The 12,768-nt window shown below is 54.9% G+C and overlaps 1 protein-coding gene across 5 annotated transcripts in view; it reads right to left on the minus strand.

Moving 5' to 3' along the window:
- LOC140471264 (zinc finger protein GLI1-like) overlaps window positions 1-12,768 on the minus strand; it is a 255,655-nt gene that overhangs the window by 182,724 nt on the left and 60,163 nt on the right. For 3 of the 5 annotated variants that reach the window (XM_072567229.1, XM_072567226.1, XM_072567225.1), the window contains exon 2: window positions 7,582-7,711. The exons of 1 other annotated variant lie outside the window; for it this stretch is intronic. In XM_072567229.1, the coding sequence (XP_072423330.1) occupies window positions 7,582-7,693 (112 nt within the window). In that variant the 5' untranslated portion in view covers window positions 7,694-7,711. Of the gene's footprint in view, window positions 1-7,581; window positions 7,712-12,768 lie in introns of those variants that run through there. One more of the 5 variants, XM_072567228.1, reaches the window with a different exon arrangement.

Genomic DNA, 12,768 nt, shown 5'->3' on the forward strand with positions numbered 1-12,768 from the left:
CCCACTCAGGAATTCACTGAGGCTTCGGGCCTTGCCCCTGTGTGGGGAGCTGGAGTACAGCTGGGTGGTCTTTCACTGAGCTGCTTCTGAAGAGATTATTAGCCATCAGAGATTGACAGGTTTATTTTTCGAACGACGCGTGGTATGCCCTGGAGGCCAAAGCCTGTCTGTGCCGATATGCTCAGTCGTTACCGGGGCAACATTTTCTATATCATTTCAGAAACGTAAAGGGGAATTATATTCACAATTTTGTTGGCGGCGTGAATGATTTGTGCAGAAGAATTCTTGAATACTCCCTGGAATACCCTAATAAAACACAATTATGCAGCAGTTCCTTCAGGCTCACATCTTGGCCTTTGAAGCCTGCAGAAATATTCCCGTGACAACCTGTTTGGTTTCACGTTCAGGCAAGGCACCCACCCAGCCACCCTTTCTTGGCCAACGTCATCTTTCTGTTTTTAAAATCGGCTGATCACCACTGTTCTTGGACAGAATTTGAGGGAGGTGTTAATCAGACAGCAACAACAATCTGCCTTAATAGAGCACCTTTGATGTCAACTGTCTGAAGGCTTGACAGGAACCTTATCAAACCAAAGGTGACAGTGGGTGCCAGTTGCCCAGATGACTTGAACGCTTGGTCAAAGAGGTTGGTTTTAAGAAACAGAGTAAAAGAGGGGAGCACGATGGAAAGGTGGAAACAGATTTTGAGAGTTCAGACCCCGAAGGCACAATATCATGTGATTAAAGTCAGAAGAGGTATCGAAGGACTGTTAAACATCCATAGTTCTATTAACCTCAGCCTCCCCCAGCCTGTCCCATGATAAATGTCAGATCTGAAACTTCCATCTGATTCTTTCCTGACCTGATCTTCACTCCAAACTGACAGTTCGAACATTCTCCCTGTGTCTGCGTGGGTTTCCTCTGAGTGCTCTGGTTTCCTCCCAGCAGCCCGAAGGTGTGCAGGTTAGGATGGATTGGCCATACCAAATTACCCATAGTGCCCAGGGATACGCAGGATAGGGTGGATTGGCCATGCTAAATTACCCATAGTGTCCATGGATGTGCAGGTTAGGGTGGGTTGGCCATGCTAAATTGTCCCATAGTGCCCAGGGATGTGCAGATTAGGGTGGATTGGCCGTGCTAAATTGTCTGGATTAGTGGTGCTGGAAGAGCACAGCAGTTCAGGCAGCATCCAAGGAGCAGGAAAATCGACGTTTCGGGCAAAAGCCCTTCATCAGGAATAAAGGCAGTGAGCCTGAAGGGTGGAGAGATAAGCTAGAGGAGGGTGGGGGTGGGGAGAAAGTAGCATAGAGTGCAATAGATGAGTGGGGGAGGGGATGAAGGTGATAGGTCAAGGAGGAGAGGGTGGAGTGGATCGGTGGAAAAGGAGATAGGCAGGTCGGACAAGTCCGGACAAGTCATGGGGACAGTTACTGAGCTGGAAGTTTGGAACTGGGGTGAGGTAGGGGAAGGGGAAATGAGGAAACTGTTGAAGTCCACATTGATGCCCTGGGGTTGAAGTGTTCCGAGGCGGAAGATGAGGCATTCTTCCTCCAGTCGTCTGGTGGTGAGGGAGCGGCGGTGAAGGAGGCCCAGGACCTCCATGTCCTCGGCAGAGTGGGAGGGGGAGTTGAAATGTTGGGCCCACGGGGCGGTTTGGTTGATTGGTGCGGGTGTCTCGGAGATGTTCCCTAAAGCGCTCTGCTAGGAGGCGCCCAGTCTCCCCAATGTAGAGGAGACCACATCGGGAGCAACGGATACAATAAATGATATTAGTGGATGTAAAACTTTGTGCAGGTAAAACTTTGATGGATGTGGAAGGCTCCTTTAGGGCCTTGGATAGAGGTGAGGGAGGAGGTGTGGGCACAGGTTTTACAGTTCCTGCGGTGGCAGGGGAAAATGCCAGGATTGGAGTGTGGGTTGTTTGGGGGTGTTGTCCTGACCAGGTAGTCACGGAGGGAACGGTCTTTGCAGAACGCGGAAAGGGGTGGGGAGGGAAATATATCCCTGGTGGTGGGGTCTGTTTGGAGGTGGCGGAAATGTCGGTGGATGATTTGGTTTATGCGAAGGTTGGTAGGGTGGAAGGTGAGCACCAGGGGCGTTCCATCCTTGTTACGGTTGGGGGGGGTCTGAGGGCGGAGGTGCGGGATGTGGATGAGATGTGTTGGAGGGCATCTTTAACCACGTGGGAAGGGAAATTGCGGTCTCTAAAGAAGGAGGCCATCTGGTGTGTTCTGTGGTGGAACTGGTCCTCCTGGGAGCAGATCCGGCGGAGGCGGAGGAATTGGGAATACGGGATGGCATTTTACGGGAGGTAGGGTGGAAAGAGGTGTAATCCAGGTAGCTGTGGGAGTTGGTGGGTTTGTAAAAAATGTCAGTGTCAAGTCGGTCGTCATTAATGGAGATGGAGAGGTCCAGGAAGGGGAGGGAGGTGTCAGAGATGGTCCAGGTAAATTTAAGGTCAGCGTGGAATGTGTTGGTGAAGTTGATGAATTGCTCAACCTCCTCGCGGGAGCACGAGGTGGCGCCAATGCAGTCATCAATGTAGTGGAGGAAGAGGTGGGGAGTGGTGCCAGTGTAATTACGGAAGATCAACTGTTCTACATAGCCAACAAAGAGACAGGCATAGCTGGGGCCCATACGTGTGCCCATGGCTACCCCTTTGGTCTGGAGGAAGTGGGAGGATTCAAAGGAGAAATTGTTAAGGGTGAGGACCAGTTCGGCCAAAAGAATGAGAGTGTTGGTTCCCTCCGTGACTACCTGGTCAGGTCCACGCCCCCCGCCAACAACCCACCCTCCCATCCTGGCACCTTCCCCTGCCACCACAGGAACTGTAAAACCTGCGCCCACACCTCCTCCCTCACCTCCACCCAAGGCCCTAAAGGAGCCTTCCACATCCATCAAAGTTTTACCTGCACATCCACCAATATCATTTATTGTATCCGTTGCTCCCGATGCCATCTTCGCTACATTGGGGAGACTGGATACCTCCTATTGTACTCTATGCTACTTTCTCCCCACCCCCACTCTCCTCTCATTTATCTCTCCACCCTTCAGGCTCTCTGCCTGTATTCCTGATGAAGGGCTTTTGCCTGAAACATCGATTTTACTGTTCCTCAGATGCTGCCTGAACTGCTGTGCTTTTCCAGAACCTCTAATCCAGAATCTGGTTTCCAGCATCTGTCGTCATTGTTTTTACCATGCTAAATTGTCCCATAATGTCCAGGGATGTGTAGGTTAGGGTGGATTGGCCATGCTAAATTGTCCCATAGTGCCCAGGGATGTGTAGGTTAGGGTGGATTGGCCATGCTAAATTGTCCCATAGTGCCCAGGGATGTGTAGGTTAGGGTGGATTGGCCATGCTAAATTGTCCCATAGTGCCCAGGGATGTGTAGGTTAGGGTGGATTGGCCGTGCTAAATTGTCCCACAGTGTGTTAGCTGTGGGAAGTGCAGGGTTTATAAGGATAGGAAAAGGGGAATTGGGAATGGGCGGGATCCTTGTCAGAGGGTTGGTATGGGCCCGTTGTGCCGAATGGCCTGTTTCCACATTGTCAGGACTCTCTGAAACAAGGTGACAAGCTCGTTGCCAGGTGCTGTGAAGCACTCAGCATTTGTGCTACACCAAGCGCCTTCTCGGATCCAGTGTCTTAGTGTTCTCTAGCTGTGCCAACAGTGGCAAATCAAGAGATGGCCAATGGCAGTTCCTTCCCACTGACAAAGCAGGCAAACAGCCCTGGCTTCCTGGGCCAACATCACCAAAGCTGTGAGCACACTGACCCACTGGCATTTACGTTAGTCAAGAACGGCTCCCTCAGTCCTGGCTCACAGACAGAAAGCTGTGCAGAGCTATTTTCCAAAAGCCTGCTGTATAATGACATGCAACAGCACTGTGAATAATTGTAAGGTAAGAAACATAGAAAATAGGAACAGGATGAGGCCATTCGGCCCTTCGAGCCTGTTCTGCCATTCAATATGATCCTGGCTGACCATCCAACACAGTCCCATATTCCTGCTTTCTCCCCATACCCTTTGAACTATAACTCTTTCTTGAAAACATTCAATGTTTCCGTCTCAACCGCTTTCTGTCGTAGAGAATTCCCCAGGCTCCCCACTCTCTGGCTGAAGATATTTCTCCTCATCTTAGTCTGAAACAGCCTACCCTGTCGCCTTAGAGTGTGACCCTTGGTTCTGGACATCAGAACAATGGGGAATCATGAAGGCCTCACAAATCCCAACTTTAATCTCTGGCATATACTATTACTTGACATTAGCAACTGCAACAGCGCAGACAATAACTTCCCTGGTTGTTGCTGAAATAATTCCCCAGAGGCCGGTATCCTGTCACCAAGTCCCCCTTTTATTTTCATGTGGAGAGATACTGACACTGATCCAGCTCTCTCCGAGTGAGCAGAACCCAGGACTCTCCTGTTGCTATCTGTCAGCCAGGGCTCCCTGATTGGACCAGATTAACAGCCCTAATCAGGGAACTCCGAGTCGAGAGTGTGGCGCTGGAAAAGCACAGCAGGTCCAGCAGCATCTGAGGAGCAGGAAAGTCAACGTTTCGGGCTGGAGCCCTTCGATCAGGGAACTCCGACTCTACATGTGGTCCTGCTGGGCTGATCTCATTCCAATCACTGTATCTGCCACTTAACCAGGATTCTCCTGGACTGTATAAGGGATCTCTGTGTTGAAGAAAGTTGCTTTTGTAAACAAACTATACCTTCCAAATGATTTGGACATTCCTCTCCGTTTTTATGAGATCCAGGCTTTCTCCAAGTGTTTGGTGACTTGGAACTGGAAATCTGGTTTGAATATCTGAGGACTTGCTCTGTGTTCTATTGGTGCAAATTGAGACTGTTGGCATGTACTGATCAAAAAAGTGTCATCTGTCCTCTCAACCCAAGGTGGAATGGGTTCTTGTATTAAGGGCAGTCGTTCTCTGCTAAGGAGGGTTTCGACCCGGAGATGAGATCATTTGACGTGACCGTGTGTGTGTGAGAGAGAGTCTGAGAGGGACATTTGGAAAGCTTCCCGCAGAGTCTGACTGGCTAATAGAATAACCTCATGGTATTTGAAAGTCTGTGGAGGTATCAGTGTCCCGGAATGGTTGAGAGAGGCTCAGAGTCAGGGAGAACCCAGGCGGCAAGGAAAACATTGGGCTGTGAGCTGCTTGAGGGGATGTGGTTCGGACTCTGCTGCGTTTGTGGAAAGACTATCCGAATGACAATGTCCTGGATCAGGCAGACTGATAACCGCCTTTAAAACAATCATTTGGTGCCACCCTCAGGCGAGACAGGAACGAGTTTCACCTCTTAGAAACAACTTAACCGACCCGCAGAGAAAAAGGGTGGCTGTTGAGAAGGTGGCCTCAGAGGGAGCAATTTGAAACAAAGGCAAAGGCAGAAGGTTTACAGGAGACCTGAGGAAAATCTGAGGGCGATGGGAATCTGGAACTCCGTTTGTGCCTGTAAGGATGGGACAGGCAGAAACCCTCAGCACATGGAAGGAGGATTTAGATGTGCACTTGCGACGTCAAGGCATACAAGACTTGGGGCCAAGTGCTGGAGAAATGGGATTAGACAAAGAACATACAGAAGAACAGAAGGAGCAGGAGCAGGAGTCGGCTGTCCGGCCCATCAAACCTGTTCCAGCATTCAATAGGATCCTGGCTGATCTTCTCGTGCACTCAATTCCACTTACCCACCCTCTCACCTGAGCTCTTGCTTCCTTCACTGTTCAAAATCTATCTATCACCACCTTAAAACCATTCAATGGAGTAGCCTCAACTGCTTCACAACTGTCTGGGTGAAGAAGTTCCTCCTCAATTCAATCCTAAATCTGCTCCCCCTCATTGTGAGGCCACGCCGCCCAGTTCTAGTGAGCTGGTTATTTTGACTGCTGTGATGTGATGGGCCGAAGGGCCTTTTTCCATTCTGTAGACTCTTCTGATCCTCCCATCGGGAATTTGATGGGATTGGGTGGAATACTGGTTTTCTCTGACAGTTTGACCGCCTTCTCCAGAGAAGCTATGACTGGGCAGGGTATGAAACAGTCCCACGGATGAAAGTGAACCCTTCACAAGCAACACTGACATTGCCATGGAATCTCCAACTCCACCGTGGAAGTGAGCAGACTCCAGGTGCTGTCGAAAACCCAGAATGATACCCATTTCCAAAGCAGTTAATCCAGAATGTCCACCAGAAATATCCAGTGGGCAGAATCAATGCATTCTCCTCCAGGAATGTCACACCACTACATTATGTGGACCTTCCAGTCAAAATCTCACAAAGGAACTGCCAACAATCTCTCCACTCGGAGCTTCAGTTTGAACGAAAGCTTTTGAAACTATGAGATGGTGCACATGGTTCCACTGTTTATCTCCTACAACACACAATAGCTTTTGACCAAATGTGTCAAAACCATCTTGTTGACGAGAGCCACTCACCCCCGGAAAGCTGGTCATGTGACTAAAACGCATGATTTGGGAATGGCTTCCATTATACAGCATTGATCGCCATGCTCAGTTGAGCAGGACAGAACACAACAGAACAGCCGAGTGTCTGACTGAAACGCGGATGGAAACATGAACAAGTGCAGAATGAACAGGGCGCAGGACGGGTCAAACACTTCCTCATCCCAACCAGGCTCACAAACGCAGCAGCCCACCCGCAGTCTGGCAGCATTTGGGAGCCAATCGCGCGAGGTAACGACAACGCCATCAGCCATTTTGGCCGGGCATGCTGCTCTCTCTGGTCTCGCTGACTGCAGAGTGAGCCCCTCCATAAGAAAGATCCTGCGGTTTAATGCTTCGGCCTGCTGGTCCTTGGGGGAGCTGAACCAAAAGTGCCTCTGTCTGAGGTACCGCTCACAAGATTTACAGACACCGTGTGAGCTCCCAGATGCTACTTGCTCCTACCATTCCAGGAGAAGCCAAATCCTGGGGTTGCTGAAGAGCGGCAACCAAAACAGAGAGTGCTGGAGAAACTCAGCAGAGCGATCACTTTGAGTGCAATGTGAGCCATCTTCAGAAGTCTGTCGAGCAGACCTGCGACCTTTCTTGGGCAGCTAGTGATGGCTGCATTCACACTGGGCTCTCCTGTGCGCTCACTCCAAGCTTGTCAACGCGCCAGGCTGAATCTTGGACCTTGACAGGACAGTGTGCAATGGGGTTTCAGAAAACTCCACCTGGATTTCACAAAGTGCCGTTCCACTTTATAAAACCCGTTTGGTTGTGTTGGAAGTGCGGTTAGAAAACACTAGCGTCCTGATCAGACCTTTCTCTGCTGAGTCCCACCACACAAAGGAGGACTTCTGTTGGGAAACTGCGAGAGGAAAAAACTTCAAAGCGGTCCCACTGTCAGAATTAGTGTCCACCCCCTTCAAACCGTTCCAACCTGGGACCCAGAGATTCTGACACTGTGAGCTGGTCTTTTACCCCAAGTCAGCATGGATATTCAGAACAAATAAACCTCTCACTGCCTTTCCAGACACGGTGAAAGGGACTTCCAGTTACAGAGAGATAGTTGGAAAACGTCAACAGTTGGCAACCCAGCAGGTGTGGGAGATGTTTGCTTCCTTACCACAGCCAGGTGACCTCGGTTGGCCAGATGTTCTGGGGTAATACCTCCAGCTGGTATGCTCCTCCGGCAGCCTCCCCTCAGTGGCAGTCCCAGCTTGGGGCAGAGTTTCCATCGTCCATCCACTCCAACCCTGACACACACATACACACAGACAGGGAGCAAACAAAACATACAGTCACAAAGGGAACGATAGGCAAACACACAGCAGCCATCACAGCCTCAGCCTAGCCTGACAGATGGCCCAGCCACGGCTGGAATCATTGCCCTAACGGTGAAACACTCCCCAGCAATTTACACACTGACCCTCCGACAGTGCTCACTCCCTCAGCACTGACCCTCCGACAGTGCGGCACTCCCTCAGTACTGACCCTCCGACAGTGCTCACTCCCTCAGTACTGACCCTCCGACAGTGCGGCACTCCCGCAGCACTGACCCTCTGACAGTGTGTCACTCCCTCAGCACTGACCCTCCTACAGTGCGGCACTCCCTCAGCACTGACCCTCCGACAGTGCGGCACTCCCTCAGCACTGACCCTCCGACAGTGCGGCACTCCCTCAGCACTGACCCTCCGACAGTGCGACACTCCCTCAGCACTGACCCTCCGACAGTGCGGCACTCCCTGAGTACTGACCCTCCGACAGTGCGGCACTCCCTCAGTACTGACCCTCCGACAGTACGACACGCCCTCAGCACTGACCCTCCGACAGTGCGGCACTCCCTCAGCATTGACCCTCCGACAGTGCAGCACTCCCTCAGCACTGACCCTCCGACAGTGTGTCACTCCCTCAGCACTGACCCTCCGACAGTGCGGCACTCCCTCAGAACTGACCCTCCGACATTGCGGCACTCCCTCAGCATTGACCCTCCGACAGTGCAGCACTCCCTCAGCACTGACCCTCCGATAGTGTGTCACTCCCTCAGTACTGACTCTCCGACAGTGCGGCACTCCCGCAGCACTGACCCTCTGACAGTGTGTCACTCCCTCAGCACTGACCCTCCTACAGTGTGTCACTCCCTCAGCACTGACCCTCCTACAGTGCGGCACTCCCTCAGCACTGACCCTCCGACAGTGCGGCACTCCCTCAGCACTGACCCTCCGACAGTGCGGCACTCCCTCAGTACTGACCCTCCGACAGTGCGGCACTCCCTCAGTACTGACCCTCCGACAGTGCGGCACTCCCTCAGTACTGACCCTCCGACAGTGCGACACTCCCTCAGCACTGACCCTCCGACAGTGCGGCACCCCCTCAGCACTGACCCTCCGACAGTGCAACACTCCCTCAGTACTGACCCTCTGACAGTGCAACACTCCCTCAGTACTGACCCTCCGACAGTGCGGCACTCCCTCAGCACTGACCCTCCGACAGTGCGGCACTCCCTCAGCACTGACCCTCCGACAGTGCGGCACTCCCTCAGCACTGACCCTCCGACAGTGCGGCACTCCCTCAGCACTGACCCTCCGACAGTGCGGCACTCCCTCAGTACTGACCCTCCGACAGTGCGGCACTCCCTCAGTACTGACCCTCCGACAGTGCGGCACTCCCTCAGTACTGACCCTCCGACAGTGCGGCATTCCCTCAATACTGACCCTCCGACAGTGCGGCACTCCCTCAGCACTGACCCTCCGACAGTGCGGCACTCCCTCAGCACTGACCCTCTGACAGTGTGTCACTCCCTCAGCACTGACCCTCCGACAGTGCGGCACTCCCTCAGTGCTGACCCTCCGACAGTGCGGCACTCCCTCAGCATTGACCCTCCGACAGTGCGGCACTCCCTCAGCACTGACCCTCCGACTGTGCGGCACTCCCTCAGCACTGACCCTCCGACAGTGTGTCACTCCCTCAGCACTGACCCTCTGACAGTGCGGTACTCCCTCAGCACTGACCCTCCGACAGTGCGGCACTCCCTCAGAACTGACCCTCCGACATTGCGGCACTCCCTCAGCATTGACCCTCCGACAGTGCAGCACTCCCTCAGCACTGACCCTCCGACAGTGTGTCACTCCCTCAGTACTGACCCTCCGACAGTGCGGCACTCCCGCAGCACTGACCCTCTGACAGTGTGTCACTCCCTCAGCACTGACCCTCCTACAGTGCGGCACTCCCTCAGCACTGACCCTCCGACAGTGCGGCACTCCCTCAGCACTGACCCTCCGACAGTGCGGCACTCCCTCAGTACTGACCCTCCGACAGTGCGGCACTCCCTCAGTACTGACCCTCCGACAGTGCGGCACTCCCTCAGTACTGACCCTCCGACAGTGCGACACTCCCTCAGCACTGACCCTCCGACAGTGCGGCACCCCCTCAGCACTGACCCTCCGACAGTGCAGCACTCCCTCAGTACTGACCCTCTGACAGTGCAACACTCCCTCAGTACTGACCCTCCGACAGTGCGGCACTCCCTCAGCACTGACCCTCCGACAGTGCGGCACTCCCTCAGCACTGACCCTCCGACAGTGCGGCACTCCCTCAGCACTGACCCTCTGACAGTGCGGCACTCCCTCAGCACTGACCCTCCGACAGTGTGTCACTCCCTTAGCACTGACCCTCCGACAGTGCGGCACTCCCTCAGTACTGACCCTCCGACAGTGCGGCACTCCCTCAGCATTGACCCTCCGACAGTGCAGCACTCCCTCAGCACTGACCCTCCGACAGTGTGTCACTCCCTCAGCACTGACCCTCCGACAGTGTGTCACTCCCTTAGCACTGACCCTCCGACAGTGCGGCACTCCCTCAGCACTGACCCTCCTACAGTGCGGCACTCCCTCAGCATTGACCCTCCGACAGTGCAGCACTCCCTCAGCACTGACCCTCCGACAGTGTGTCACTCCCTCAGTACTGACCCTCCGACAGTGCGGCACTCCCTCAGTACTGACCCTCCGACAGCGCGGCACTCCCTCAGCACTGACCCTCCGACAGTGCGGCACTCCCTCAGTACTGACCCTCCGACAGTGCGGCACTCCCTCAGTACTGACCCTCCGACAGTGCGGCACTCCCTCAGTACTGACCCTCCGACAGTGCGACACTCCCTCAGCACTGACCCTCCGACACTCCCTCAGCACTGACCCTCCGACAGTGCGGCACTCCCTCAGCATTGACCCTCCGACAGTGCAGCACTCCCTCAGCACTGACCCTCCGACAGTGTGTCACTCCCTCAGTACTGACCCTCCGACAGTGCGGCACTCCCTCAGTACTGACCCTCCGACAGTGCGGCACTCCCTCAGTACTGACCCTCCGACAGTGCGGCACTCCCTCAGTACTGACCTTCCGACAGTGCGGCACTCCCTCAGTACTGACCCTCCGACAGTGCGGCACTCCCTCAGTACTGACCCTCCGACAGTGCGGCACTCCCTCAGTACTGACCCTCCGACAGTGCGGCACTCCCTCAGTACTGACCCTCCGACAGTGCGGCACTCCCTCAGTACTGACCCTCCGACAGTGCGGCACTCCCTCAGTACTGACCCTCCGACAGTGAGGCACTCCCTCAGCACTGACCCTGTGACAGTGCCGCACTCCCTCAGTACTGACCCTCCGACAGTGCGGCACTCCCTCAGCACTGACCCTGTGACAGTGCCGCACCCTGGGGCACACAGCTCACAGCTGGGGGGGGGGGGGGGGGGGGTGGGCGGATCAAAGGCGAGTAAATGGGAAGGCAACGAGGTCGTGAGGGGAGAGAGATTTTGGGAGGAGAGAGAGAGTAAGAGAAACTGGGCAGGGATAGGGATATTGGGAGGGGACTCTGAGTAAGGATTGGGAGGGAGGAGAGAGATTGGGAGGTAAGTGTGTATGAGATAAAGAGGGCAGAGAGAGAGATGGGAAGGGGGGTGTGAGTGATATCGGGAGGGGAGGGTGAGTGAGATGGGGAGGGGGGTATGTGTGAGATGGGGAGGGGGGTTTGAGTGAGATGGGGAGCGGGGTGAGTGAGGTGGAGAGGGGTGTGTGTGTGAGAAGGGGAGGGGGGTGAGTGAGTTGGGGGGTGTGTGAGAAGGGGAAGGGGGTGTGTGTGAGAAGGGGAGGGGGGTGTGAGTAAGATGGGGAGGGAGGAGTGAGTGAGATAGGGAGGGGGTTGTGTGTGAGATGGGGAGGGGGGTGAGAGTGAGATGGGGATGGGAGGGTGAGTGAGATGGGGGGTGTGTGAGAGATGGGGAGAGGGGCGTGAGTGAGATGGGGAGCGGGATGTGAGTGAGATGGGGAGGGGGATGTGAGAGAGATCGGGAGGGGGGGTGAGTGAGATGGGGAGGGTGAGTGAGATGGGGTGTGGGTGTGAGTGAGATGGGGAGGGTGGTGTGAGTGAGATGGGGAGGGGAGAGTGAGTGAGATGGGGAGGGGGGAGTGAGTGAGATGGGGAGGGGGTGTGAGTGAGATGGGGAGGAAGGGTGAGTGAGATGGGTAGGGGGTGTGAGTGAGATGGGGAGGAAGGGTGAGTGAGATGTGTAGGGGGTGTGAGTGAGATGGGGAGGGGAGGGTGAGTGAGATGGGGAGGGGGGAGTGAGTGAGAAGAGGAGGTGGGTGTGAATGAGATGGGGAGGGGGTTGTGTGTGAGATGGGGAGGGGGTTGTGACTGAGATAGGGAGGGGGGTGTGAGTGAGATGGGGAGGGGGGTGAGTGAGTGAGATGGGGAGGGGGTGTGAGTGAGATGGGGAGGGTATGTGTGTGAGATGGGGAGGGGGGTGTGAGTGAGATGAGGAGGGGGGTGTGAGTGAGATGAGGAGGGGGTGAGTGAGATGGGGAGGGGGCTGTGAGTGAGATGGGGAGGGTGGTGTGAGTGAGATGGGGAGGGGGCTGTGAGTGAGATGGGGAGGGTCGTGTGAGTGAGATGGGGAGGGGGGTGTGAGTGAGATGGGGAGGGGGGTGTGAGTGAGATGGGGAGGGGGGGTGTGAGAGAGATGGGGAGGGGGGTGTGAGAGAGATGGGGAGGGGGGTGTGTGTAAGTTGAGGAGAGGGGTGTGTGAGTGAGATGGGGAGTGAGGAGTGACTGAGATGGGGAGGGGTGTGTGAGTGAGATGGGGATGGGGACGGGGACATGGGTGAGATGGGGAGGGGGAGTAAGTAGATGAGGAGGGGGGGAGTGAGTGAGATGGGGAGGGGTGAGTGAGTGAGATGGGGAGGGGGGGTGTGAGTGAGATGGGGAGGGGGGAGTGAGTGAGAAGAGGAGGTGGGTGTGAATGAGATGGGGAGGGGGTTGTGT

Source organism: Chiloscyllium punctatum, chromosome X, assembly GCF_047496795.1.
Source record: "Chiloscyllium punctatum isolate Juve2018m chromosome X, sChiPun1.3, whole genome shotgun sequence".
Classification (NCBI taxonomy): domain Eukaryota; kingdom Metazoa; phylum Chordata; class Chondrichthyes; order Orectolobiformes; family Hemiscylliidae; genus Chiloscyllium; species Chiloscyllium punctatum.